We start from the raw sequence: 26,352 nt of genomic DNA on the forward strand, positions 1-26,352 counted from the left end.
ATGGAGGTCAAGCACCACCAGACTCCATTCATTCATCCCCGACGCCGACACACGCCCCATTGGCCTGACACTACAGAGACAGGCATGGGTGCTCCTCAACCGTCTCCGTACGGGCGTCGGGCTTTTCCGCTCAACCATGCACCAATGGGGAATGGCTTCTTCCTCCTCCTGTGAATGTGGTGCCGAGAAACAGACCGCAGACCACATCATCAATGACTGTACCATCTTCAAGCCACCTAACGGAGTGGAAGGTCTGCGCCTCATTGATGATGAAATTAAAGACTGGCTGCTCTCTAGCAGCCTTCCAGTGTAGTCCGGGAACATCGTGAATCTGGGGTGGTAAAAGGATAGACCCTCGGCCCCAGAAGCTCAGACGACGACGACGACGACGAGCAACAGGAGCTTCTGATATTTTGTTGATTTGAAAGCACTACAAAATACAGTAGCCTACTTAATTTAACGTTAGCGCTGCTGTGGAACGCATGTTTTCACTTGGAAAGGAGCAAAGGACATTATGCGTCGCAAAGGCAGCAGATTGTCAGACAAACATTTTGAAATGCTTGTGTTTCTACAAGGAAATAGGCTAACTAATAAGCTAAGCAGCTAATTACAATACAGACTCAAAACCTAGGCCTACCTACTCTTTATTTATAGATATTGTTAGCCTAAACTTGGTTAAGCAAAATACTTTTGTTTTGTGAGACCCTGACTAAAATAGCGCTACAAATTAGCGCTAACGCTGACGCCGTCATTTTCTTTAAGAGCTGACGCAGTACTTTACGCCGTACATTTTTTAGGCAATTCGCGCTAACGCCGTCAATTTATTTCATTGACACGTAGCCTACAACTCTGCCTGCAAGTTTCGTTACAAATTCCCCCGTGTCGAGGGCGGAAGCATCATCACAAACGATGGATATTGTAGCCACTAGCATGGAAAGGGTGATCCAGCACTTGGCTAGTCCTTTTTGGACAAGGGTCTGGAATCGTTTTAGGTAGCTCACTTACTCGAAAGCGTAGTGAAGGGTCCAGGATATTGTAGGCTATGGATGTCCTGTGGTTGCACTCCAATAGCTAAGGTGTCCTTCCGTACAAAACAAACATTTTATCGGTTCCCGGAAAAATATTTTGAAGATGCTATTCTTTAAGAGAAGGCCAGAAATTACGCTTAATTGGTGGCTACCGGGCCCAACCTATTGTCTCAATTAAGCTACCGGCCTTCACTTTTGTTACTGTAAGCCATCAAGCTTATCCTGAAGTATTGCATACTGTAGCCTACAAGTGTTTTGATAAGTTTCAGCTAGAAAAGTTTCACTCGACGCTTGCCTTGGATAGCCTATTGGAAGCTTCAAAAGAATTCACAAAGCAACGCAGCATTTGGTAGGCTGCAGGCTACTAGACTAGAGAGATTGGGTTAAGCTATATAGGGAGACTAGGGTAAGATCAACACCTTTTTGCTCAAGTCGCTTTTGGAAAAAAACGGCTCGCTTTGGAAAATTTTGAAAAGTAGGCTTAAAAGCACCAGTTTAGCTACATTTTTTATCGATTTGATCATCTTGTTTTTTGACCTTGAAGCAAAAATTTCTCCCTCACTTTGCTCTCTCTATCATATTTGATTGACATATTCAGCAACATAGAAGTCGCGTATTTTCTGCAGTACGGTAACCTAAATAGGCTATTTTAAGGGGTGTGAAACTTTGTGCCCTTTTAAAACTGAAAAAATAATTGATTGAATCTTTATCCTCGAGCTGGAAAAGCTTCTTTGAAAGCCTAATCCTTCCAGAGGCTTTGAACCACTGATGCAGACCCAGTCATCGAGTTTAACAAAGTGAAGTTTCCGATTGTTGAAGTGTTGTTGTTTGTGATTTGTTTCATCCACCAAGTGCCGCTGCATGGAGAACAGTCCTTGAAGCGCGTTGCTCAAGCGCCTCGAGAGTCGAACTAGCGCCGTTTCATCTTGCAGCTTCCTTGTTCGTGAATTCAAGCTTTTAACCAACTAAGCTATCCAGGCGGATTAACTAACTTAAACACCTTACTTACCCAATCAGTCAACAACAAATTTAATCTATACCAGGTCACTAAAGCTCAAAAACAAAACTATTTTAAAATTTTACTGCTAAAGCACAAAAATAACCTGAAAAAAACCTGGAACATTTTAAATCAATTATTAGGTAAAACCAGATGCCATAAACAGTCCCATCTTGTTAGAGGTGACGAAGTACTTATACAGAATAATGATAAGGCTAACTACTTCAATGAATATTTTTCTTCAATAGCATCAAACCTGGTAGATAAAATTCCTAATACAAGTACCAAATTTTCAGATTATCGTTCAAATCCTATCAGTCAATGCATTTTTTTGCGCCCCACTTCTGTTGATGAAGTCAAACAAATTCTTTCTTCTTTTCAATCCAAACTTAGTTGTGGAATAGATGAAATACCAACAAAGATATTAAAAGTTGCACCACAAAACATAATCATAGCACTAACACACATCTTCAATTTATCCTTAACTAACGGCGAATTTATAACCGCATTTAAAACATCTAAAATAATACCCATATTTAAACAAGGCAAAACTGAAGACTGTAGTAATTACCGCCCCATCAGTCTTTTATCTTCCTTTTCCAAAATACTTGAAAAAATAATGTACAACAGAGTGTATAATTTTCTTGAAAACCATAACTTTTTTTACCCCCATCAATTTGGGTTCAGAGAAAATCATTCAACTAACCTCGCAGTTTTGCATCTTGTTAGTAAAATTTCAAATGCATTTGAAAAGAAAGAAGCCACGCTTGGTATATTTTTAGACCTGTCCAAAGCATTTGACACTATTGATCACCAAATTTTGTTAAACAAGCTTTACTATTATGGTATCAGGGGTGCAGCCCATGACTGGTTCCGCAGTTACCTACTAAACCGATTTCAAGTAGTAGAAATATCTCAATCAATGTCTACTAAACGCAAAGTATGTTTCGGAGTCCCGCAGGGTTCAATACTAGGACCTTTACTGTTTTTGATATATATAAATGATTTCTGTAACAGCTTACAACACTCTGAATCTGTAGGCTACTGTTTGCTGATGACTCCAATTTGTTTTTATGTGGTAACAATATTAGTGAGCTTTGTAGACTTGCCATTATGGAAATGTTAAAGGTAACCAACTGGCTGGCAGCAAATAGGCTGTCGTTAAATGTAAATAAATCTAAGCACATTTTATTTAGCAATAATAATAATACAAAGTGCTTTAAAGTGCCTCTGACAGGAAAATAAATTCGCTAAATTTACCTAAGATACCAAAAAGATTACACCAACAAACTTTTCTGACCAGCAAATCGTAAAAAATATCAACAGGCTACTAAGTTACACGCTTGCAAACTTTCGTTGACATCGGCGAATCTGGCACTCATTTAATTGCGAAAATAAAAACGGCAACACCGCTGTGACGTCACAGTAAGCGGGAAGGATACATTCTTTCTCTGTGATGACTTGGTAAAGTATGGTACGGCTACTGCAAAACGTGAATGTGTGGGGCTCTGTTGATCTAAAGCATGCGCAAATTAAGAATTACCGAAATGAAAAAGTGAACTTATTATTACTATCAGGTTTCGATCAAATAGGTTGAGTTTACTTTTATCAAACAGCATCTCAGTTCAATTGAAATTGCGGTTTCATAGAGCTACAATTTTCATACTTTTTTATTTGTCCTAATCTGGCTATAGCCATTTGCAGTGTAACAACAGTATTTCACAAACAGCACCTTTGATTTATGGTTGAGGCAATGCCTACAAATTGCTGTTTATGTGACATTGTCAGTGACAAAGACCGTGTGCTTTCTTTTCCCACTTTCCCACAAAACAAGGTACTGAGAAGAAAATGATCAAAGTTTTCTTCAAGTGTTCGAAAGTGGGATGGGCCGTACAAAACTAGTCGTATATGTTCACTTCACTGAAGATGATTTTGTTAATACCACCAAAGTAAAAATGCCTACAGGCATGTGTTGGAGTGTATACTACAAGGTGATGCTCTCGGAAGCAACAATCGAATTGTGATGCCGTCATGCATTGTTTGGCGAATCCGAAACAATTTTCCAGATCCAGATGGCCGTTACACAGGATTTCAATGGCCAACTGAAGGCACATTATGAGAGAGAGAGAGAGAACTTTTATTTATTTTTGAATAGTGATGATGAATTAAATATGAATGATGATTCGTACGATTTCTTCATTTTTCACTTAAAGTATATTTTAGGTTCTGTAGGAACGTATCCAGTACAGTTTTATTAAACTGCAAAAAACAATAAATCTTCGAAAAAAGCAACCGCTTGTACCAATTCCGACCAAACTGTGATCCACCAATTACATCTAGGAAGCGTTTGTTTCATCTGTTGCTAACGACGTCCACTTAGGATGACGTAATACCACCAAAGTCGTCCCAGAGCAGTGAAATATGGAGTTTCGCCTGTGGTGGCGCTGCGGAGCAGTCGTTTGATTAAATTACGCCCTAACCAGTCGAGCTACGAGGTTAAGATTAAAAAGTTCGCTAAGTGTAATTCTGCGCTAGGAAATGCTTTAAAAAGTTACTATACTTGGATCCCACCTGTCAGGGGCACTTTAACTTCACCCATACAGTATCTGTTTATAATCAACCCATTAAACGTCTTAACACTGTTAGTTTTCTAGGTATTTTACTGAATGAAAATTTGTCATGGAAATCTCATATGATTCACTTGCTACAAAACTTTCGACGAAATTTCGGAATAATCTGCAAGATTAAACCTTACTTAAACACCACGAACTTGATTTCTCTCTATCATTCACTTATTGAAAGCAATCTAAGATATTGCATTAGTGCTTGGAAACATGGTCATGTTACCATTGTAAATAAACTGCAAAAAATTTGCAACAAATTCATAAAAATGATCACCAAGCATGAACCTCAATACAATGTTGACAGTTTTTTCACAATTGATAACCTTTACACCATCGAAACTGGCAAATTCATGTTTAAACTGAAACATAATCAACTGCCAAAAAACTTTAACTCATTATTTCAACTTAACAGCAACTTGCATCACATATCAACCAGAAACAGCAATCGATTTTTTCTTCCCTATTACTCCAAAAAGTTAACCCAACAATCCATCCAATTCAGTGGAGTTAAAGTCTGGAACGATCTCCCCAAAAACATTACTGAAATCGAAACCTTTTTATTATTCTGCAGCAAACTGAAAGCCCATCTGCGAACTGAAATTCAAGCTGATTAGCATGCGTCAACTTTTGTATATTTAATCTTTCAAGTACTACTGTTTGACACCAAGTATCTGCTTAGCTTATTACAACAGTCACTGTCTTGCGTCTGCCACCACCACCTAAAATTATTCAATTTCAATAGGCTGCTATTAGATGCTAATATGTTACCAGTGGTCCGCAATACGCCTTTAGCCCTTAAATTAGCCGAACTACGTATGTTGTACTTGTTCAAAGAACCTTTTGACTCTCGTTACTTTGTTGTATAGATTTGTTTGTAAAGAATACGGTACTACAACCATGAAGCTGCATCACTCTCCAGCCGTTTGGTTGGAAATTCATTTGAAAAACGCCAAGAAACTCCATCCCTCTCCGATACCGAAGTCACCCACATGCCATCAAGATCATTTTCATTGATCATCACTATAATATAATGTTTAAATAATAATTAGTGTATATTCCTGAACGCATCAGTTATTGATTCCTGTTTTAAAACTACACCACTGTCGTTGCTGCGAACAGTTCATTTTATTTGCAAACGAAACACTGTAGCCTATATAGTTTTTTGCAGTGGCGGCTGGTGAGTCCTAAAAATGGGGGTGCTGCCGAAGGTAAATACAACAGTGGGAGGGGGGGTCTCCTTCAGAAAATTACATTTGATTTGGTGCATTCTGAGCATATTTTAGCTCTAAATTGTGATAAAAGTTTAATGTAAAACTTGGCTTATAAGTTTTGCAAATGTGTAATATTTTGAAGGGGACGATCAACAAACATAGGCTATGTGAATAACACGTTCTTAATGATTAAAAGAGAAAACGCTTGTTTTTTTATTAGGCTACCTACTCGACAAAAATTCTCCCGTGGCCTATGTCACTTTTCATTTTGGATGTAGCCTAGATACGTTGCTTGTTGTAAGACATATTAAACTTAAGCAGTTTTTCCAAGGATAGGAAGTAGACCTATCCTAAAAAGTATTAGTTTTTCTAGTGCCTCCGTATTTGGGTTCTTTAACTAAAGCTACCCTAATAATACTAATCAGCAAAAATGTAAACTACTAATTGGTTTATTGCGTAATATTTAACAATGCGTAATTTCACAGCGCAAAGGTGGATTTACACTGGTGTCGCTAATGCGTCTTAAACTACTTTTGACGTCACCACGAAGCCAGACACAGTGCATCGACTTTTCACTCTGTGCTTTTTTTTCCTTTTTTCTCGTTTTGCCGGTGTGCTGCTGCGAAGACAGCACATACCTTTGCTATTCGCTTGTACAGGCAATTCAATGAAACACGCGGCTCTACGACGTCACGATCGACGCCTCTACGACGTTCTGCTTGTGTGCTGTTTCAAAACAGCACACATTTCCTGGCACGCACAGTTTCCAAATGTAATTTACACATATAACAGTCAGCAATTCTGTGAACAGAGAACATAAAATACATTTTGGGCCGAAGAAAAGCTAAGATATTTGAGAAACTTTTTGCGAAAACTTTCATGGGAGTGCTGCAGCACCGCAGCACACACTAGCGAGCCGCCCCTGGTTTTTTGTATAATAGGCTCACCGTAGGCTACGTTTATTAAATGCTCGTGTTTGTGTTTTTCTTTTTTTGTATTGGTTGTGAGATTCAGTCGTCCCCGCATGGCTACATCAACTGTCACACCTCCAGTTGCTTTAGGTATGTGCAGAGATGTACGTATACGCCGCATACTTGCGGCGTAGACTTTTTGTTTACGCTAACGCTTGCGGCCACATTTTTTTGGATAGTTTGCGCTTGAGGCTACGCCATAAAGTTTTCGCGTTTTTTAGCGCATAGCGTCAACGCATACTTTTTAATGTATTTTTTTCGCTACAACACGCCAATACCTTCCAGCGCTGCAGTTGAAAGAATGTTTTCAATGGGCTAAGACATATTGGAACCAAAACACAACAAAATGTCAGATGAATGCTTTCAGATGCTTGTGTTTCTTCGTGGAATATCAAAATAAAACTTATTTGTTTCGAGTGGTTTATACCGTGTGAATGTTTGGCATCTAGCAAACAAAATTAGTTTACGCTAGTGTATGCGCTGACGCTGACGCCGCCAACTTTTTTTACAAGTTGCGTTGACGCATACGGCGTATGGTGTTTCGAACGTTTGCGTTAACGCTGACGGCGTCAATATTTTTTGTATGCGCGTACATCACTGGGTATGTGGAACCAACTGATTCTTTCAACTAATTCATTTATTTTAAACTGTTTGGTTTGGTGGCCGTGCTTAACTTTACTTTCATCGACGAATGCTTTAAATTTACGTCGCATGCACGTTTTAAACTTCTGTGGTTTTGCCGCCGTTTCCTTTTGTTGGTTTGTTTCCGTAAACTACTAGTAACTTTATCATTGCTGTTTTTTTTCCGACAAAGAAAAAAAAATTGAAAAAAAAAATTCTTAAATCTCACCTTTTTGCAATTTCCACATTAACACAAAAACCTAGTCCATCCATTAGATTCATCTATTTTAAACTGTTTGGTTTGGTGGCCGTGCTTAACTTTACTTTCATCGACGAATGCTTTAAATTTACATCGCATGCACGTTTTAAACTTCTGTGGTTTTGCCGCCGTTTCCTTTTGTTGGTTTGTTTCCGTAAACTATTAGTAACTTTATCATTGCTGTTTTTTTTCCGACAAAGAAAAAAAAAAAATGGAAAAAAAAAAATTCTTAAATCTCACCTTTTTGCAATTTCAACATTAACACAAAAACCTAGTTTATATTTTACGATTGGAAACGCTATTCTTGAAATGGGCATTGGATAGGGTTGCCAGATTGGGCGCTTTTACGCCCAATTGGGCTACTTTTGATTTCTCCAGGCGCCAAAAATTCGCGTTGGGCGCGCTTTTTTGGTTGGCGCCCAATTGGGCTACTTTTTTTACAAATATAATATAACTTTTTATGTAAAAATTGTATCATGTTTAAAATTTTTACCTAATTCATAATTATTTCATTGAGGAGTAGCGTTTTTGGAGGCCTCGGTCAGGCAGGGTTACCAATTTGGTACGTATAAAAATGCTAATTTTCAAAAATGTGCATGTTTAGGCTTTAATATCTGGCAATCCTGGCAACTTAAGTGATCCAGGTTTTCATGAAAATGCAGTGGACATCAGTTCAGCTTGTTTTTATTTTTGACGATCACAACGAAAAACAATATATTTCAAACATAGCAAGGGTCTAGAAAAAGGTAGAAGCAACAAAACACGGACGCTATAACGTGCATGACGCCAAAGCAGGACAATCAGTTATGGCATGGTCGCAACACCTTAATAAAGTTTTTACAAATGTAGAAAGATGAGAAAAGAAAGGCTAGTGAAATTTTTTTTAACAATTTATATGAGTAAAAAAAAGATAGTTTCTACGTTAATCGACCAAGGTGGGTTATCAAAACTGTTGATGGTCTTGAGGGGAACACTCTTGATGCGTTAGCTCATCACGAAAAGCAATTAAATCATTTTTTGTGTTGCTTGGTGTGGAACCGGTACTTGTTTGTAGTTATTTTAACAAACAGTTGAGTGAATGCATGGTTGCCAATCTGTCTGAAAGATGTGAAGAACTGGAAAAACACTTATAATTTGGGACTGATGATCAAGCGCTCTTGAAGAATTTTGTATAATAGCCTATTTCTTTACTTGGGCTCCAATTTGGGCTCTATTTTAGAACCCCAAAAAAAATTGGGCTACTTTTGGGCTACTTTTTGCATAAGCTTGGGCTCTTTTTTATATTAACCTCTGGCAACCCTAGCATTGGACATTTTGTGGTTTTGCTTTTGGACTTTGTCAATAGAGAATGGAATTTGGAGCGATGAATCGCTGTTTCTGTTCATCTTTCCAAGAGATAGATATAGACCCTTAATTTTGATGCTTATACAGACAGGACAATCAGGAATTTGAGAGATTGTTTTGCAGAGCTTCAAGTACATTAGAAAGTTGATGTGGTGACCTCATAAGGTTTTTCGTTCTCATCTCAGTTGGGCTACTGTACCAGTGATTGATGAAACTTTGAGAAAAATAAACCGGTAATTGATTAACATCATGTTATCATCCAGAATAACTGCATAGGCCTAAAATTTCAAATATTACATGTGTAGGTATTTACAACCACACTAAATACCGGTAGTACTGTACTGTGATGGTACAGGAACAAGCGACTTTAAATCGTATTATATAGAAAGATTAAGATACTCCAGGTCAAAATCACTAAAAAGTACTTAGATCTCTTTATTGCAGACCCTCAGAAACTGCTGTACAGGCCTTATCAGTCTGCAAACCTTATCGTAGTTTAGGAACCACTGCATTAATCTATTCATGGGTAATTGGGTACCGTATATACATCAAGGATGAGTTTTGATGCTATAGAACTTTTGTTTCTTGTTGATCAAACAGGCAATTCACAGATCATAGGCTAGCTAAAGAAAAAGACAACTTTAGAAGCATTATGCTTGAATGACTCAGGAAACATTGGTTCCAGGCATGGTTCCAGGCTATGATTTACTCGTATGGCAACTAAAGCCACTACTAAAGTTTCATGTAGCTCTGAAGTCCAATGTGATTTTATCTATTTCTACAGATGTTTCGTAAATGCGACACATTATTTTTGTTGTTTTAGATGCTGTTATTAATTACAAAGTATCTATTGAAACTAATAATACACAATGGGAAAAAAGAAGGACAAGAAAAAGCCGTAAGTGAAATAATGTCCTATTACTATGAGGTACCATATTCACTATTCAGGATGAATACTGTCGTTTAAAAAACTAACAGCACAAAACAAAGTTTAAATCTTTCTGATACATAGGCTAGGCCGCCAGTCCATGTGTGAACATTCAGACTTTTTTTCAAGGACCTAGACCTGAGAATCGTATTTGTAGCATGCAGCTTGAACATATAGGGTCTTTTTTAGGTGCTGGTGAAGCATCGGCCGCCTTGGTCAGTGACGTCATGAAAATGTGTGACGTCATGCAAAAAAACGCAACTACTTTTAGAAAGGGTGCAAAAACGCGGAATAAAAGAAAAAGCGGAATGGCTATTGATTTTTAAATACTTGTAGGGAATAGTGCCTCCAGCTTTCTCATTTCTGCTTAGATCGTTGGAAAGCACGATGCTTCATCTACCCGAATGAATTAATTGCCAAGGCGATTCGATCATTGTTCATCATAAGCCGCCATCCGTTTTCTGTGATCGATGAATACTGCCTCCACCAAATATGCTGTAGCCCTCTCATTTCTGCTCGGATTTTAACAATTTTCCTATCGTTGGAAAGCATGATGCCTCATCTACCCGAATGGATTAATTGCCGGTCTAAAGTATGCATTACATTTATGTAGCGCTAACTTAAACTTTACTATTTTGTACCAATTCTTAGCAATTCAATTTTTAAAATAAAAATACCAAACCAACACAAATTAAAAGAGTACCGTATGTCTTGCTTTATTAACCTAATAACTTTCACGTTTATATGTTATCTACAAAACGAGAAATCGTTGTTCAAACGTAACCGCTCGACGAAGCTTTTTACCAAAACAATGCAAACACAAAGCGATCAATTTCGAGTGTTCATTATACACCCACAGTTTGATGTGATCAGTGAATACTGCCTCCACCAAGTATGCTGTAGCTTTCTCATTTCTGCGCGGATTCTAACAATTTTACTATCGTTGGATGGCATTATGCTTCATCTACCCGAATGGACAGGCCTCGAAATTTGTACTTTTTTCCGGCGGTGAAGCATGTCCTACCAGACTGGCCCTTTCAGCGGACATTTAATATCTCAACCGGACATATTTTTTGCATGTAAATTTTGCACAAAATCACACCACAGTAGTCGTGTTTGTAGAAGAAGATTTTCTACAACAGAATAACTCTGCAATGGTTGATGGCTTAATTAACCGACCCTGAAGTATACTGGAGCAGATTGCTTGCAAATAAATCAGTGCGTTAATGACAGTCGTGTAATGACGCAATAAACACAATTGAAATCAGCGTAAATAAGGTCGCCACATTCGCCTAAGCACGTGCGGAACCCGGCTGAGACTTGCTTCTCTGTGACGTATCGTTTTAACAAACGATCAATGTAACGCCATAATCCGCATTGTTAAAATTAGAATACAATATATCCTGCCGAAAAGTTCAGACAACTTTATTTCAAGGCAACATTGCAAGGCATTGAAATGATGTAAAAATGGCTACTTTTGATTGATTGATTGAATCTTTATCCTCGGACTGGGAAAGCTTCTTGCAGAGCTTAATCCTGGCAGTTTCGCATACTTGTAGAGGCTTTGGATCACTGACGCAGGCCCGGTCACCGAGATTGACAGAGTAAAGTTTCCGATTGTTGAAGTCTTGTTGCCGGGGAACTATTCCATCCATTAGATGCCGCTGAATGGAGAGCAGTCCTTAACGTGCGTTGCTCAAGCGCACACCCCGAGAGTCGAACCAGCGCCGCTTGATCTTGAAGTTTCTTCGTTCCAGAAGTGACGCGCTAACCAATTGAGCTATCGGGGCGGATAGCTCAATGACATCAGCTCGTTAACCAGGCCACTTTAATGTGATCTTTAAAGCAATTGCCTGTACTATTATTTAAGGATGTGCCGATTAATCGAAAACGGCAGGTATCGGCAATTTTTGGAGAATCGGCATCGGAAAAAATTGCCAATTCTTTATCAAAGTTTCCTAATCAAAAGTAGCGCGAGCGCGTGGAAATACCGATCAAAGAACGGCTTCTTTGAACAACCGCATCAGCGTCAACTAGCATTCGGAGAGCGGTAGTCTAAAACTCTAAATTATGACGATTGTCCGCCATTTTGTAAACTCTTGTTTAGTAGGCACGAGATCAAAATACTTTCTTTCTTTGAAATGACAAAAAACGTTCAAAGAGAAAGTCAGACCAGATAAAATATAAAAGTTAAATGATTACACAACGGTTAGAAGTTAAAGGAGAAATGGATTATTACGTAATAGTAATTAGCTTGCAGTATGCGAGGTGCTAAAAGCAAGTTAAGAGAAAAAGCGAGGGGGTATAAACTGCAAAGAAAATGAGAACAACTGTCTGAAAGATTCAAAACGCTTTTAGAAAAAAAACAAAGGGCGTCAATGAAAAACAACGTGTGAAGTTGCAAGTTATCTCTTTTCAGACGCTGAATTGCAGTGAATTAATCTTGTCACTTAGTAAACACGTGAAAAAAGATTACCTCGTTTGCGCAATAATCACTTGATTGTTTGTTCAACCCATGAAACGGACTATGTTACAGCCAAATGCTGTCCCAGCTCTAGTCGGCATTCGGCAAAATTAGGGAGTTTTCTTTGATCTGTAGAATATACCTTAATGCAGACATTTTTAGCGCAGCAAGAAGAGAAATGATTTGGTGGAAACCAAATAATACTATGTTTCTTGAGCTGAGCAAAATTGCAAATAAATTGCTTTCGTCACCACCATCGTCGATCGAAAGCGAACAAATTTTTAGCACAGGTGGCAATATTTTTACGCCTCAACGGAACAGACTTACTCCAGCAACTGGAGAAAAGTTGATGATATTGCATTTTAACTTACGTGCCTTTAATTTTAAATATTAAAAAGCGGAAATGTTCTTTGTAATTATTGTTTAATCGTTGTAAAATTCGTAGTCACTGAAAGTTGCTTAATGTTAATTTACTAAGCAGAGAGAAGTAACTTCCAAGTATTGGCCTATTACGCTTAATGCGTTCAACAAACGATCGTGTGATTGCGCAAACGTAATCAAACCAGCTACCCGGTAATCTTCACGTGTTTGCTAAGCAACAAGATTGGCTGCAACTCTGCGTTCGAAAACAATACTAATTTCTTCACAAGATGTTTTTCTTTTTCGCCTATTGATGCACTTTGAATGCAAGGCTGGTGTGTTACTTTTTTAAAGGTTTTTGTATATTCAATACCGCTGCGTTCATTTTCTTTTACACTCTAGTCTTTTTATTTGTTTCAGGCACCTTCTTGAATTCTGCGAGAAAAATACTGCAAACCGCACAAGATAATATTTTGCACACTGCATTAAGCTACGTTTATTTTGCACTCTGTGAGCAATGGCGATTTTTCTCTTTTCACTGATTTCCGCAACAAATAAAACGCGTGTCTATCACCACTTTGTAGCGCGCAAGAAGCGAAGAACTACCGTAAAAAATCACACTGTCTAGAGTAGGCGACAAAGTGAACGCTTTTAGACATTTCAAAGGCAGCAACTTGTAACAAAATCGCAACCACTTGTAGAGCGCCAACTAAAAGCAGCTTTAATCATTTAACCAAAGAATCGGAATCGGCAAATATTTAAGAATCGGCATCGGCAAAAATTCTGTAATCGGCACATCCCTACTATTATTGCTTCAGCTCCGTATTTGTTCGCGTTAAACAAACAATTGTTACAATTCAAATTTAAAATATATTTTTGCTGCATTAGCTCTATTTTTGTCAAGAATTTTGCGGCGGTCATTTATGACCGACCAATGAGCCGGCTTCGGCAGACATTCGAGTTCATTCCGGAGGTCATGTCCGCCATGACCGCCGCATATTTCGAGGCCTGCGAATAGATTAATTGCCAATCCAAAGTATGTGACTTTGGCTACTTTTGTATGATGTTATTCCACTTTTTATCGTTTATTACAGGATATTAGTTGTGTTAGTGATCCATTTTCTTCAATTTTTGCTTGATGGAGTGCAGATTAATATTTCAAAAATTGACATGCCTATAGGAAATACAAACGGAAACCAGGTGCCAGGCCATATATTAGTGGTACATTTTCGTTCGATTAACTTGATATTTGATACATAATCACGAGTGCTGATTGTTGAAAGTATTTTAAAAACTCTAAAAGGGGCCAGTGACACCCGTTTTTGGGGTTGGCAATGAGTATGTCTTGAAAAAAGATTACTGCTTATAGTTTTTTTTAAAACACTGCAGTGAAAACCACTTATAGTTTTTTTTTTTTTTGATACTCTACGCATGGACCAAATGACTTCAAACTTGGTAATATGTAAGGGCTCTTGATAGCCCTCAATATCGGTCATAATTAAAGTTTTCTCCCAGAACCATTGTAAAATTAAAGTAAGAGGTGTCTCATAATTGGACCAAAGTCACCCCATTTTACTTCTCGTATTAAAATAGGCGATGTTAAACTGCTTCAAGACGTAAAATTTGATGCTGTTAAGACTACTGATTTCTGCATCATTAAAGGGTTTCTATTGTTTAATCTTGAAAACTGGTGTTGCTGCGTTTGGCTAAATGTGTAGCCTACTATTTTTGCTTGACCAACTGAATCTTGACTTCAAAAACTGCGTAGGCCAAGCACATTGATCCAACATGTCTGGAATAATTAAAAATGTTCAAGCAAGATTCAATTAAAGGGAATTAGTAAACACTTTTTGCCTATTGTCTGCTTATGGATATCATTGCTTAAGTCTGTTTGGAGTTCATGGTGTTGTCCAAATGTCATATCACTTTCGGAGTAATTGATGTTATAATAGTGAAGTTTAAGTTAGCACATAAATATACTGTATACCTTGGACATGCAACCAATTGATTCGGGTAGATGCAGTATCGTGCATTCCAACGTCAGTAAAATTGTCAAAAAAGCTTCATCGAGCGGTTACGTTTGAACAACGATTGCTCGTTTTGTGGATTAGATATAAACGTGAAAGTTGACAGATGAATAAAAGAAGACATTTGTGTTGGTTTGGTATTTTTATTGTAAAAAATGAATTGCTGAGAATTGGTACAAAATAGTAAAGTTTAAATTAGTGCTGCATAAATATAATGCCTACTTTAGACTGGCAATTAATCCATTCGGGTAGGTGAGGCATCATGCTTTCCAACGATAGGAATATTGTTAAACTCCGAGCAGAAATGAGAAAGCTACAGCATATTTGGTGGAGGCAGTATTCATCGATCACAGCAAACTGTGGACGGCTTATACTGAACCACGATCGAATCGCCTTGAAAATGCATTGGAAAAATCTTCGTCGAGCGGTTACGTTTGAACAACGATTGTTCGTTTTGTGGATTAGATATAAATGTGAAAGTTAACATATGAATAAACCAAGACATACTCTTTTAATTTGTGTTGGTTTGGTATTTTTATTGTAAAAATGAATTGCTGAGAATTGGTACAAAATAGTAAAGTTTAAGTTAGCGCTGCATAAATATAATGCCTACTTTAGACTGGCAATTAATCCATTCGGGTAGGTGAGGCATCATGCTTTCCAACGATAGGAATATTGCTAAACTCCGAGCAGAAATGAGAAAGCTACAGCATATTTGGTGGAGGCAGTTTGCAGTATTCATCGATCACAGCACACTGTGGGCGGCGTATACTGAACCACGATCGAATCGCCTTGAAAAATGCATTGGAAAAAAGCTTCGTCGAGCGGTTACGTTTGAACAACGATTGCTCGTTTTGTGGATTAGATATAAATTTAAAAGTTAACATATGAATAAACCAAGACATACTCTTTTAATTTGTGTTGGTTTGGTATTTTTATTGTAAAAATTGAATTGCTGAGAATTGGTACAAAATAGTAAAGTTTAAATTAGCGCTAGATCAATATAATGCATACTTTAAACTTGCAACCAATGAATTCGGATAGATGCAGTATCGTGCTTTCCAACGATGGTAAAATTTCTCAATTCCGCGCAGAAATGAGAAAGCTACAGCATATTTGGTGGAGGCAGTATTCACTGATCACATCAAACTGTGGGCGGCGTATAATGAACACTCGAAATTGATCGCTTTGTGTTTGCATTGTTTTGGTAAAAAGCTTCGTCGAGCGGTTACGTTTGAACAACGATTTCTCGTTTTGTGGATAACATATAAACGTGAAAGTTGTTAGGTTAATAAAGCAAGACATACTCTTTTAATTTGTGTTGGTTTGGTATTTTTATTTTAAAAATTGAATTGCTAAGAATTGGTACAAAATAGTAAAGTTCAAGTTAACGCTACATAAATATAATGCATACTTTAGATTGGCAATTAATCCATTCGGGTAGATGAAGCATAATGCCATCCAACGATAGTAAAATTGTTAGAATCCGAGCAGAAATGAGAAAGCTACAGCATACTTGGTGGAGGCAGTATTCACCGATCACAGCAAACTGTGGACGGCTTATACTGAACCACGATCGAATCGCCTTGAAAAATGCATTGGAAAAAAGCTTCGTCGAGCGGTTACGTTTGAACAACGATTGCTCGTTTTGTGGATTAGATATAAATGTAAAAGTTAACATATGAATAAACCAAGACATACTCTTTTAATTTGTGTTGGTTTGGTATTTTTATTGTAAAAATTGAATTGCTGAGAATTGGTACAAAATAGTAAAGTTTAAATTAGCGCTAGATCAATATAATGCATACTTTAAACTTGCAACCAATGAATTCGGATAGATGCAGTATCGTGCTTTCCAACGATGGTAAAATTTCTCAAATCCGCGCAGAAATGAGAAAGCTACAGCATATTTGGTGGAGGCAGTATTCACTGATCACATCAAACTGTGGGCGGCGTATAATGAACACTCGAAATTGATCGCTTTGTGTTTGCATTGTTTTGGTAAAAAGCTTCGTCGAGCGGTTACGTTTGAACAACGATTTCTCGTTTTGTAGATAACATATAAACGTGAAAGTTGTTAGGTTCACAAAGCAAGACATACTCTTTTAATTTGTGTTGGTTTGGTATTTTTATTTTAAAAATTGAATTGCTAAGAATTGGTACAAAATAGTAAAGTTTAAGTTAGCGCTACATAAATGTAATGCATACTTTAGACCGGCAATTAATCCATTCGGGTAGATGAGGCATCATGCTTTCCAACGATAGGAAAATTGTTAAAATCCGAGCAGAAATGAGAAAGCTACAGCATATTTGGTGGAGGCACTATCCACCGATCACAGAAAACGGGTGGCGGCTTATGATGAACAATGATCGAATCGCCTTGGCAATTAATTCATTCGGGTAGATGAAGCATCGTGCTTTCCAACGATCTAAGCAGAAATGAGAAAGCTGGAGGCACTATTCCCTACAAATATTGAAAAATCAATAGCCATTCCACTTTTTCTTCTAATCCGCGTTTTTGCACCCTTCCTAAAAGTAGTTGCGTTTTTTTGCATGACGTCACACATTTTCATGACGTCACTGACTAAGGCGGCCGATGCTTAACCAGCACCCTTTTTTATTAGAAAGATGTTTCCATACTCTAAAGCAGTGGTTCTCAACGGGGGCGGTACCGCCCCCCAAGGGTCGTTTTGATTTTTCAGGGGGGCGGTATGATTACCTCGGATTAAGGGGGATGTTTTGATTATTAGGGGGCATTCTGGTTTAACCTATCTACCGCACAGCGTAACGACTTTGTCAAAGAGCTCGTATCTTCGTGGTAGCATTTCCTACCTCATACCTGGTGGAAAAGGGATTCAGCTGTGTTGTTCTGCTATATACCAACCATAAGAGGTGATCTTCGAATGTTTCCCACTGGCTTTACACCAAATGTGAAGAAACTGGCACTTTCTCACCAAGCCCAAGGTTCACACTGAATCAGTAGGCCTATACTGTTTTCATGCTCGCAAATATATATTTGCTTTTCATCAAATATAGTTACTAGTCTCCAAAGCCCTTACAGCCTGTTTTGCCATAACAGGGGGATCATCATAATTAAGGTCCTTATATTCTAATAGAAATATAATTCTATTTGAATAAGGACCTTCTGATGATCCACCTTTTAGGGTAAAACAGGCTGTGAGGGTTTTAGAGACTGGTAATAGCCTATATTTGATGTAATTCGCTCTGCTTGGCATTGAGCACTTTTTGTAGTATTAATAGTACGGTATTTATTGTTTTATATTTGCTTTTCGTAATTAATCGTTATTGTTGGGGGGCGGTAAAATTTTTCCAGCACATAAAGGGGGCGTTGGGCCAAAAAAGGTTGAGAAACACTGCTCTAAAGTATGTAATGTGGTAGTATTGTTATGTGTCGGAATGGCCCGTTTCGGTGAGTCCGATTCGGTGAGTCCGATCCCTTAACGGGAATTTTTTCAATTTTTTTTTTAAATTATCGGGTACCATAGCATAATTATCATTGCCGTGTTAGGGTTAGAGGTTAGGAACTCACCGAATCGGACTTACCGAATCGGACTCACCGAATAGTAGCAGACCCGTTATGTGTAATAAAATCACAATTAGTCCTAGCCTATATTTTGTGATTATTATTTGAAGTCCAACTTCATGCAAATGGTTAAACTCGGACCGCAAAACAATAATGGAATTGTTATTTCTACTTTTTGCTTGTCAAAAATCAAAAAGTTCTCTTATTTAAATAATTTTTTCACTACAGACGAAATCCGTTAATTGAATCACCTATTTGCCAGATGTTTTAATACGATTATACGATTGATTCGTTTAACCAATTTACTAAAAAAAAAGGTTTATTGTGAATGGGCGACTGGGCGTAATTGTTGAGAAGACGTCTATGCTGACTAAGCTGCAATGAACATTACAACTGATACTTCTTACAACTGTTTACAATTTTGGTTAAACCTTAAAGAGTACTAGTTGTGTGTTACAGAACACAATGCTGTATATTCCAGCCAGCAAAACTGGTCCTTTTTACATTGATTTATTGTCTGCAGACGTTGAATCAATGTAAAAAAGACCAGCTTTGCTGACTGGGAGAGCATTGTACATTTGCACAATCAAAGCATTTTTCTGCAAACTGTGGCAATCGGACTTCTTTTAATCTCACCGATTTTTGTGACGTCACAACGCAAACTTTGACGTTGACGTTTTTGATTCAAGCGTGCTATTTTTAGCTCCGTACCAGCTGTGTAGTTTTGAGTATGGAACGTCGCCTACGAAAATAGTGGTACCGTATGATAGAAAAACACGGCTCACACTCATTGTTTTGAAATCGCAAAGGTTTTTTTTAAGTCTTCCGTGCTGTCTGTAAAATAATTAATTTGCAATGTTCTTTAACTCAACGTTACGGCACAAATGAAATTACGCACTGCATTTCACAACAATGAGCTACTTTTTTTCAGCAATTTAAAAAAAAATTCTCCAAAGTTTTCTGGTTTAAACTTTTGAACATGCTTTCCAACACTTCCCTCTCAAGCCAAAATAATTTGTCCGTGTACATTCCTTGGAAGGCCAGTCGCCGACGGATGACATCAAAAGCATTTAAACTTCTTTATTGGGAGGTGTGACTAACTGACTATTCCTTTTGTGTGCTCTTCTGTTTTAATGAAGCCCAGCTGTGCGAAAATTGGTTCTTTGTTGTGCGATGTCTAGCACATAAGATTATGGCCTGGGATTACAGACACTTGTCTTTGTTTTGATTACATGCGTCTGTCTCACCTTTGCTTCATTTCGCCTTTGTAGGCGAGTAAGAATTGACATAAAAATAGCCGGACCCGGACATTTTTGATAACAACCATTTTTTTTCATAAAAAGATAGGTTACCTGTTTGAGACTCCAAATCTAAAATTCGGCAAAATTCGGACATAAGGAAAGGCCTTTTTGAGGGGAGCAATTATTGAACGGCGCGCCGTCTAGCGGAAGAAAAACATAAGTATTTTCCGTCGTGCTAATTCGCGAATTTCAAGTGAAACAAGGATGATTAACATAGTGTCTAGAATTACCCTTCAGCAGAATTTGCTATTTTACGTTGATTCAACGTCTGGCGACGTTGAATCGACGTAAAATAACATATTTTGTTTACTGAGTGCCTCATGTAACAGAAACTAGGCTGCAATGATAGTGCAGTGGTTGTAAAATTATGCAAAATAGGACTAATTAACTAAGGTTGATTTCGGAAAACGTAGTTTCGTTTGTTACAACGTATTTGAAGAACATGAAAACTACGGGCACATAAAATTTGGTAATGATTTATACCTTGAACTTTTACAAAGAAAAGATAACAGAAAATGCTCCGAACAAATGTTCTTGCATAATTAAGGAGTTGGATAACAACTATAACATCAGACCAGCCAAGTCATTAAATCAATAACATCATTGCCAAAGCAACACAAAAGTGGTTATCTGAAAAAATAGATCGTTACATAGGTAGCCATTCTTACTTCGATGCAACGTCGCCAAACGTTAAGTTTAGGTAAAATGGAGCAATTTTCTCAGCAGGTTGTCAACTTGATTTCATATTGACACGTGGCCGGAGCTATGGGACAGTAAGTTACATGACCAATTCTTCAGTTCTAACTTCTAATACGCGTGCAAGCAAGTAGTTTAAAACGTTGAGTTTTTGAGCCAATATGGAAAGCAATGTATGTAAAATCTGCAAAATTTGTCAGAAAGTGGTTGTTTGTGGAAAAAATGGCAGAACGCTGGGTTCAAAAGCAGTATCAACACTAACCCAGTGGTCTGTTAAGTATCGTGATCAAATAAATGAGAATATTGGCGACCAACGGAAAATTGCAGTCCATAATATTTGCTACAGAAATTATACGAATCGAAAGCTTTCGCTCGAAACCAAGCAGATGCACACAAACCGCAATCTACAGCTTCGCGATTAAGGAGAACTACATTCGACTATAAAACCCATTGTTTGATTTGCGGTGAAGAAATAGATCTTGAAAAACTCAAACAGAATCCAAAGCAATTTTCCTCGATAGGAAATGTGGAAATTGTTGACAAAAAAAAAAAGAGAAGTTTGCTACAGGATACATTAATAGCGGAATGTGAAAAGAGAACAGATGACATTTCAATTCAAATTAAATCTAGGATACTTTGTGCAGGAGATAGACGAGCTGTAGAAGCTACATATCACAGAGATTGTCTTCAGCGATTTCTCAGTAGCTGTACTATAAAATCTGATCAGGTTGGTGGAAGCATGCTCAACTTCCGCAACTCAGATTTGTTGAAGGAAGAAGCATTCAAAAAACTCTGTTTGTGAATGAATGATATTAATCGAGTAGGTAGGCAATATACATTGCAAGAGCGATGCGATGTTATCTAGCGATGCGATGTTATCTAGCGATGTTCAAACTTACAGTAGCAAACATCTAAAATGGCGTTTGCTGGAGCACTTTGATGAGCAACTGAGCATCACTGAGCAGCAAGCTGGAAGTGTTATAAAGAAAGAAATTAAAAAAATTGATAAAGCTCAAACATCTTATCCTGTTCCTGAAGACATTAATCTGGAGTATCTTGCTTCCAAAATACCGAAGTCGCTTAAAGTCTTGAATGTCTGAAATAATGCCTCGATCGCGGAGTGAATCAGAAGAAGCTTCTACAAATCGGTGTCCCATGTATTTCTGCAGTCAGCAAGCAGGCTATTTTACATTTCCCCTCTTTTATTGTCAATTGGCATTTTATACATCAGGTCACAAGATCGCGTATTCTCTTGAATGTACTATCATCCCTTGGTTTTTGTGTAAGTTATGGTCAAGTAATAGCGTTTCAACGATCAGCTAGGCTACTGTAAGCCAAGCGAATAGCGATAATACGGATGAGACAATAGACTCTACAAGTCATCCCCGGTTCTTTCTGTCAGTGGGTAGCAGATAACTTCGATTTTAACAAAGATACTCTGACAGGTCATGAATCATGATACAACGCATGTGATGGGCATTATAAACTGTCAAACACCAAAAATGGCAACTCGGCCACTAGTTATTGAAAAACGACACGTCAGTGCAACTGAACTACTGGAATTAGGTAATTTTGGCAGTTTAGTCAAACCGTATACTGCTGCAAAGATGGGTAGCTTACTTGGAAAGCGTACGAATCAAGCAGCTGAATGCCTCTGCTGTGTTATTTGCGCACTATGAATTGCTTGACACTCTGTGGCTGTGTTCAAATATATTCAATTCTAAGCCAGTAAAATGGCAAGGGTTCATGGCCAATGTAGTTAAAGGTGAGTTTCAAGTTTCGTCAGTATCATTTAATCCTATGATACCGCTTAATCCCGCAACAGATGAAGCTGTTCACAGTACAATGATATTCCTTTAAGACCAAGCGAGGAAAATGAGCATATGTTGTGCACCACTAACGTTTGACCAACCCCTCTACTTCAGAGCATTCAAAATTAAACAGGACGATTTTCGCATTTTCAAAAATGTTTGCTTACGACTTGGTGGTTTTCATCAACTGATGTTTTTTCTCGGAGCAGCTTGCTTGCAGCAGCTTGCTCTCCGAGAAAATATGTGCCGAACGTTGCTATTTTGCCACGCGTTCTCTGGCTGCGATACAACATCCTGCTTTTACAGAATAGAAAAAGTAAAAGTTTTTAAAATCTTAAAAGGTCTGAACAAAGTGCAACGTAAATGTGCCGCCTTCGGAAACAAGGAAGCTTTAAAAGAAGACATTTCCAGAATTGAAAAAGAATTTGCCCAAAATTCTGTACAAGCAAGGGTTTTCCATGGATACTTTGAGTTTATTGCGCTACAATTACGCTTTTTCCCCAAATATATATCAGTTGAAAGAATGCCTCCAGCAAGTAGAGCATGCTACTTTCACAGCCTTCGTGTGCATCATCAAGTGTCAACATGGCGTCATTCAAAAACTGTGCTGAATCCTACTTTCTATGGATACAAGGAAACAACTTCTGGTCTGGTCCCAATAATGACAGATAATGAATGTGCACCCAAAACCTTTCTGAAAGAAATTAGGTGTAATTGCAGGAGCGCTAAACGTTTATGCACATCTTGTGGTTACTTTAATAAAAATAGTTGTATCTCTAGAACGGGAACTCAAATTGTTACTGTGGTAGTTTTTGCAAGTAAAATATTTTTTGCAATGAATGATTTGTTAATGAAAGTGAACGCATATATTAAATATTGCCTTTTCTCTTGAAGCATTAATCGCTCAAATTGCTAATGTTCATCGTTTTATTAGCCTATTATACGTTGATTCTACATCTTCCAACGTTGTATCACCATTTGTTTCAGTTGCTAATGTTGTTGCTGTGTCATATAGCCTACATTACAATCTAACGTAGGCGATTATAATTGCGTGAAAATCATTAAACTGTAATAAATGACCAAATACGTCACAAACATGGGTGTCGGCATAAAAAAATGCAGGGGTGGGGGAGAGGCGGGGGTTGCAAAGACACAATTTTTGAAGCCAAATTCGTCTTGTAAGCTGCAACATAGATAAGAAAAGTTCTCAATTTAAAGTAATATTTGAGTGTTGAGGTGCAAGAATTGTGAAAAAAAATACTGTTAACGTCTGGTGTAAGTGGTTGTTGAGCCTACGACGGAAAATTTTTTAGAGAAATCAAAAAAATAAAATAAGGTTGGTTGAAAACCTGATGGGAAAGTATTTGCCTGGAAGGCGAATCCGATTTTGGAAAATTGCACTCTTGCAAGCAAATTACTTGTAAAATCATAATCCGGGTGAGGGTTTAGTGCTCCTTTACTGTGACACCTATGATCACAACCTTTTTAAATAGTTTTAATACACTTATCTTTTTGTGATTGTTAATTACGTGAATATATGCGTCATATGTTGCATTTTATTTAGAGCAGATATTTACAACCGCTAGATGGCGCGCTATGCAAATTTAAAATGGGGTTTGGGGCAGTTCCTTAGGTCCGATTTTTGCCGAATTTTAGAATCGTCGGTTTGACAACCAGACAAGCCTCCTGTAACTAAAAAATGGTTGTTATCAAAAATGTCCGGGTCCAATGTCACTTCTTACTCGCCTATTGAACATTGCAGACAATTATGCGAAGCAAAAAAGAGACATTCTCTTTTTGCTAAGGAGTACAATTCAGGGTTGTCGGTATTTTACCCGACCCAAAAAAAAACAAAAAAACCCATAAAAAAACCCAGAGCATCATATTTGTCCAATTTTTATCAGAAAATTGAAAAATGAAAAAAAGTACTACAAGGTACTTAAAAAAACAAACTTCAAATTAGTGATTGTGAAGGAAATTTCCAAGGATAAATTAAAAACACAGTGGATATTTCTGTACACAAAAATCAAGTAATGCCACTTTGTACTACACTAAAACTCATTTACGCAAGAAGGCCTCATAGTTAAACAGCCCTAGTGCATTACTTTATTGAGTTATGCCAGCATGTACTGTGAGTGAGAGTCACTTCATTGGTAAAAAGTAGTATATTTGAGGTGAAATAAGCATGAATCTACCTTTTTTGCATCTTTTTTAAATAAAACCCAAAAAACCCGTTTTTTTTTAAAACCCATGCGGTTGGGCTTTTTTAAATAAACCCGGGTTTTTCTCAACACTGGTACAATTATACGATTAAATGAATGAAGTATAACTGTATACAAACTATAAGCAAATCCTGATGCTTTTATCCGACTTATTCTTTTAAGCGGTATACGCCCAACCGATGTTTTACTTAACATTAGATTGGATTTGGTTTGAGATTTCAGGTTTTGATTCAAATAAACGATTGATACGTTTAAGCAGTATGCATACTGGGTAAAAACAAATGAAATCAACACAGCACCAAAACCCGAATCTCTCAGATTTTAATAATAATAATAATAATGCTAGTTTTTATATAGCGCTGTATCCATCGCAGAATGCGTTGCTCTACAGCGCTTTACAAAGCAGACAGTGTCAATGCAGCCGTATAGAGGCGCAACTGAGTACATTATTACCCGAATCCACTTCATTGCTCGGTGCCAAGCAGAAATTAGATTCAGCACCATTTTTAAAAAGTCTTTGGTATGACCCGACAAGGTATCGAACCCATGCCTACCGCTTCAGAGGCGAGCGCACTAACCACTAAGCCACCGAGCCGGTAAGCCATTTTAATGAAAATTACATGATTTGAAGCCCTGTAACAAAAAATCATTTTCCCAAAATTTCGTCTTTCTACGTCGAGTACTTTTCGAGATAGAGTGATTTGAAATTTTAGTCATTTTCACCACTTGATGGCGCCATTTTTCACATTTTTACTCATATCTCGGCCAATTTTCATCGCAGACACACGGTTGATAGCTCATTTGAAAGATAATTTTAAGCTCTATCAATCTATTTAAAAATTATGAAACTTTTTTTAATAATGAAATAGGAATGTTGTGTTCTTGGTTGTAAACTTCCGACGAGCATAGCAAAAATATATATTTTCAAAATCAAATTTTTTTTTATTTTTTTTAAAATTTGATTCTTCTTCTACAGTAGGGTGTTGCAGGCGCCCCATGAAATTTAAATCTTAGTTTCACCATGCTTACCTTTTTTGTGGTACTGTGTTTAGATCAGTAGACCACAAATATGAAGTTTCATAAATTTTCATCGACGTTTACCTCCACCGCCGAGGCCATTTTGAGGCCCACTTTTTGAATTTTTTCAAGTTTTTTGCCACTAGAGGGTAGTATATAAGTTTTGCAATATTGAGGGTATATTTAAAAGATGCACTATGATGTTCTGAATTGTTAAAAAAAAATTGGAGAAATGGGATAAGTATATCCAAAAATATTCAAGTTTTGTCACCAATTTTTTGCACAATACTGCCCCTAGTGGTGAAAAGAAAAATTAAAATATCTTAAAAACTACTCATCATATTGTTATGGAACTTGCATGTACCCCCCCATTTTCGTGGGTAAGGAATTTGATTTTAGCAATATTTTTGCAAAGTATTACCACTAGAGGGCGGTAATTGTAATTTTGAACTATTTTTCTGTAAAAAGGCGATATTGTTGCATTTCTTGAGCTATGCTATCTGAAGAATACAATTTCATGGCTTATGCACAACAAAATTTATTCAATTGTAAAGAAACTGCATGCATGCATGTACTATATCAATACATCTAAACAGGCCATGTGAGTCTTAGTTTACACAATTTACGCAAAGGCAGTTGTAGTGTTGTACGTCTTCACTGTGTTGATAAATGACGTTTTCTAAGATTTGGTATCTTTCTTCGATCTTCCTCCACTGCTTGAATATAGTTGAATATACCCCTCTCTCTGCTGAATCATTGCAGACTCTGAGTGCACTTATGATACCATTAGCAGAAGCGGGTCTGCTACTATTCGGTGAGTCCGATTCGGTGAGTTTCTATGCTCTAACCCTAACCCTAAAACGGCAATGATAATTAGGCTACGGTACCCGATTTTAAAAAAAATGAAAAAATCCCCCGTTAAGGGAT

General features: G+C 37.5%; 1 protein-coding gene across 1 annotated transcript in view; it reads left to right on the plus strand.

Moving 5' to 3' along the window:
• Positions 1 to 9,837: 9,837 nt before the first annotated feature.
• Positions 9,838 to 26,352, plus strand: part of LOC145786125 (uncharacterized) — a 41,513-nt gene continuing 24,998 nt past the window's right edge. The window contains exon 1 of the mRNA XM_082597776.1: positions 9,838 to 9,953. Coding sequence (XP_082453902.1) covers positions 9,925 to 9,953 — 29 coding nt within the window. The 5' untranslated portion in view covers positions 9,838 to 9,924. The remainder of the gene's footprint in view (positions 9,954 to 26,352) is intronic.

Source organism: Aplidium turbinatum, chromosome 17 (assembly GCF_918807975.1).
Source record: "Aplidium turbinatum chromosome 17, kaAplTurb1.1, whole genome shotgun sequence".
Lineage (NCBI taxonomy): Eukaryota > Metazoa > Chordata > Ascidiacea > Aplousobranchia > Polyclinidae > Aplidium > Aplidium turbinatum.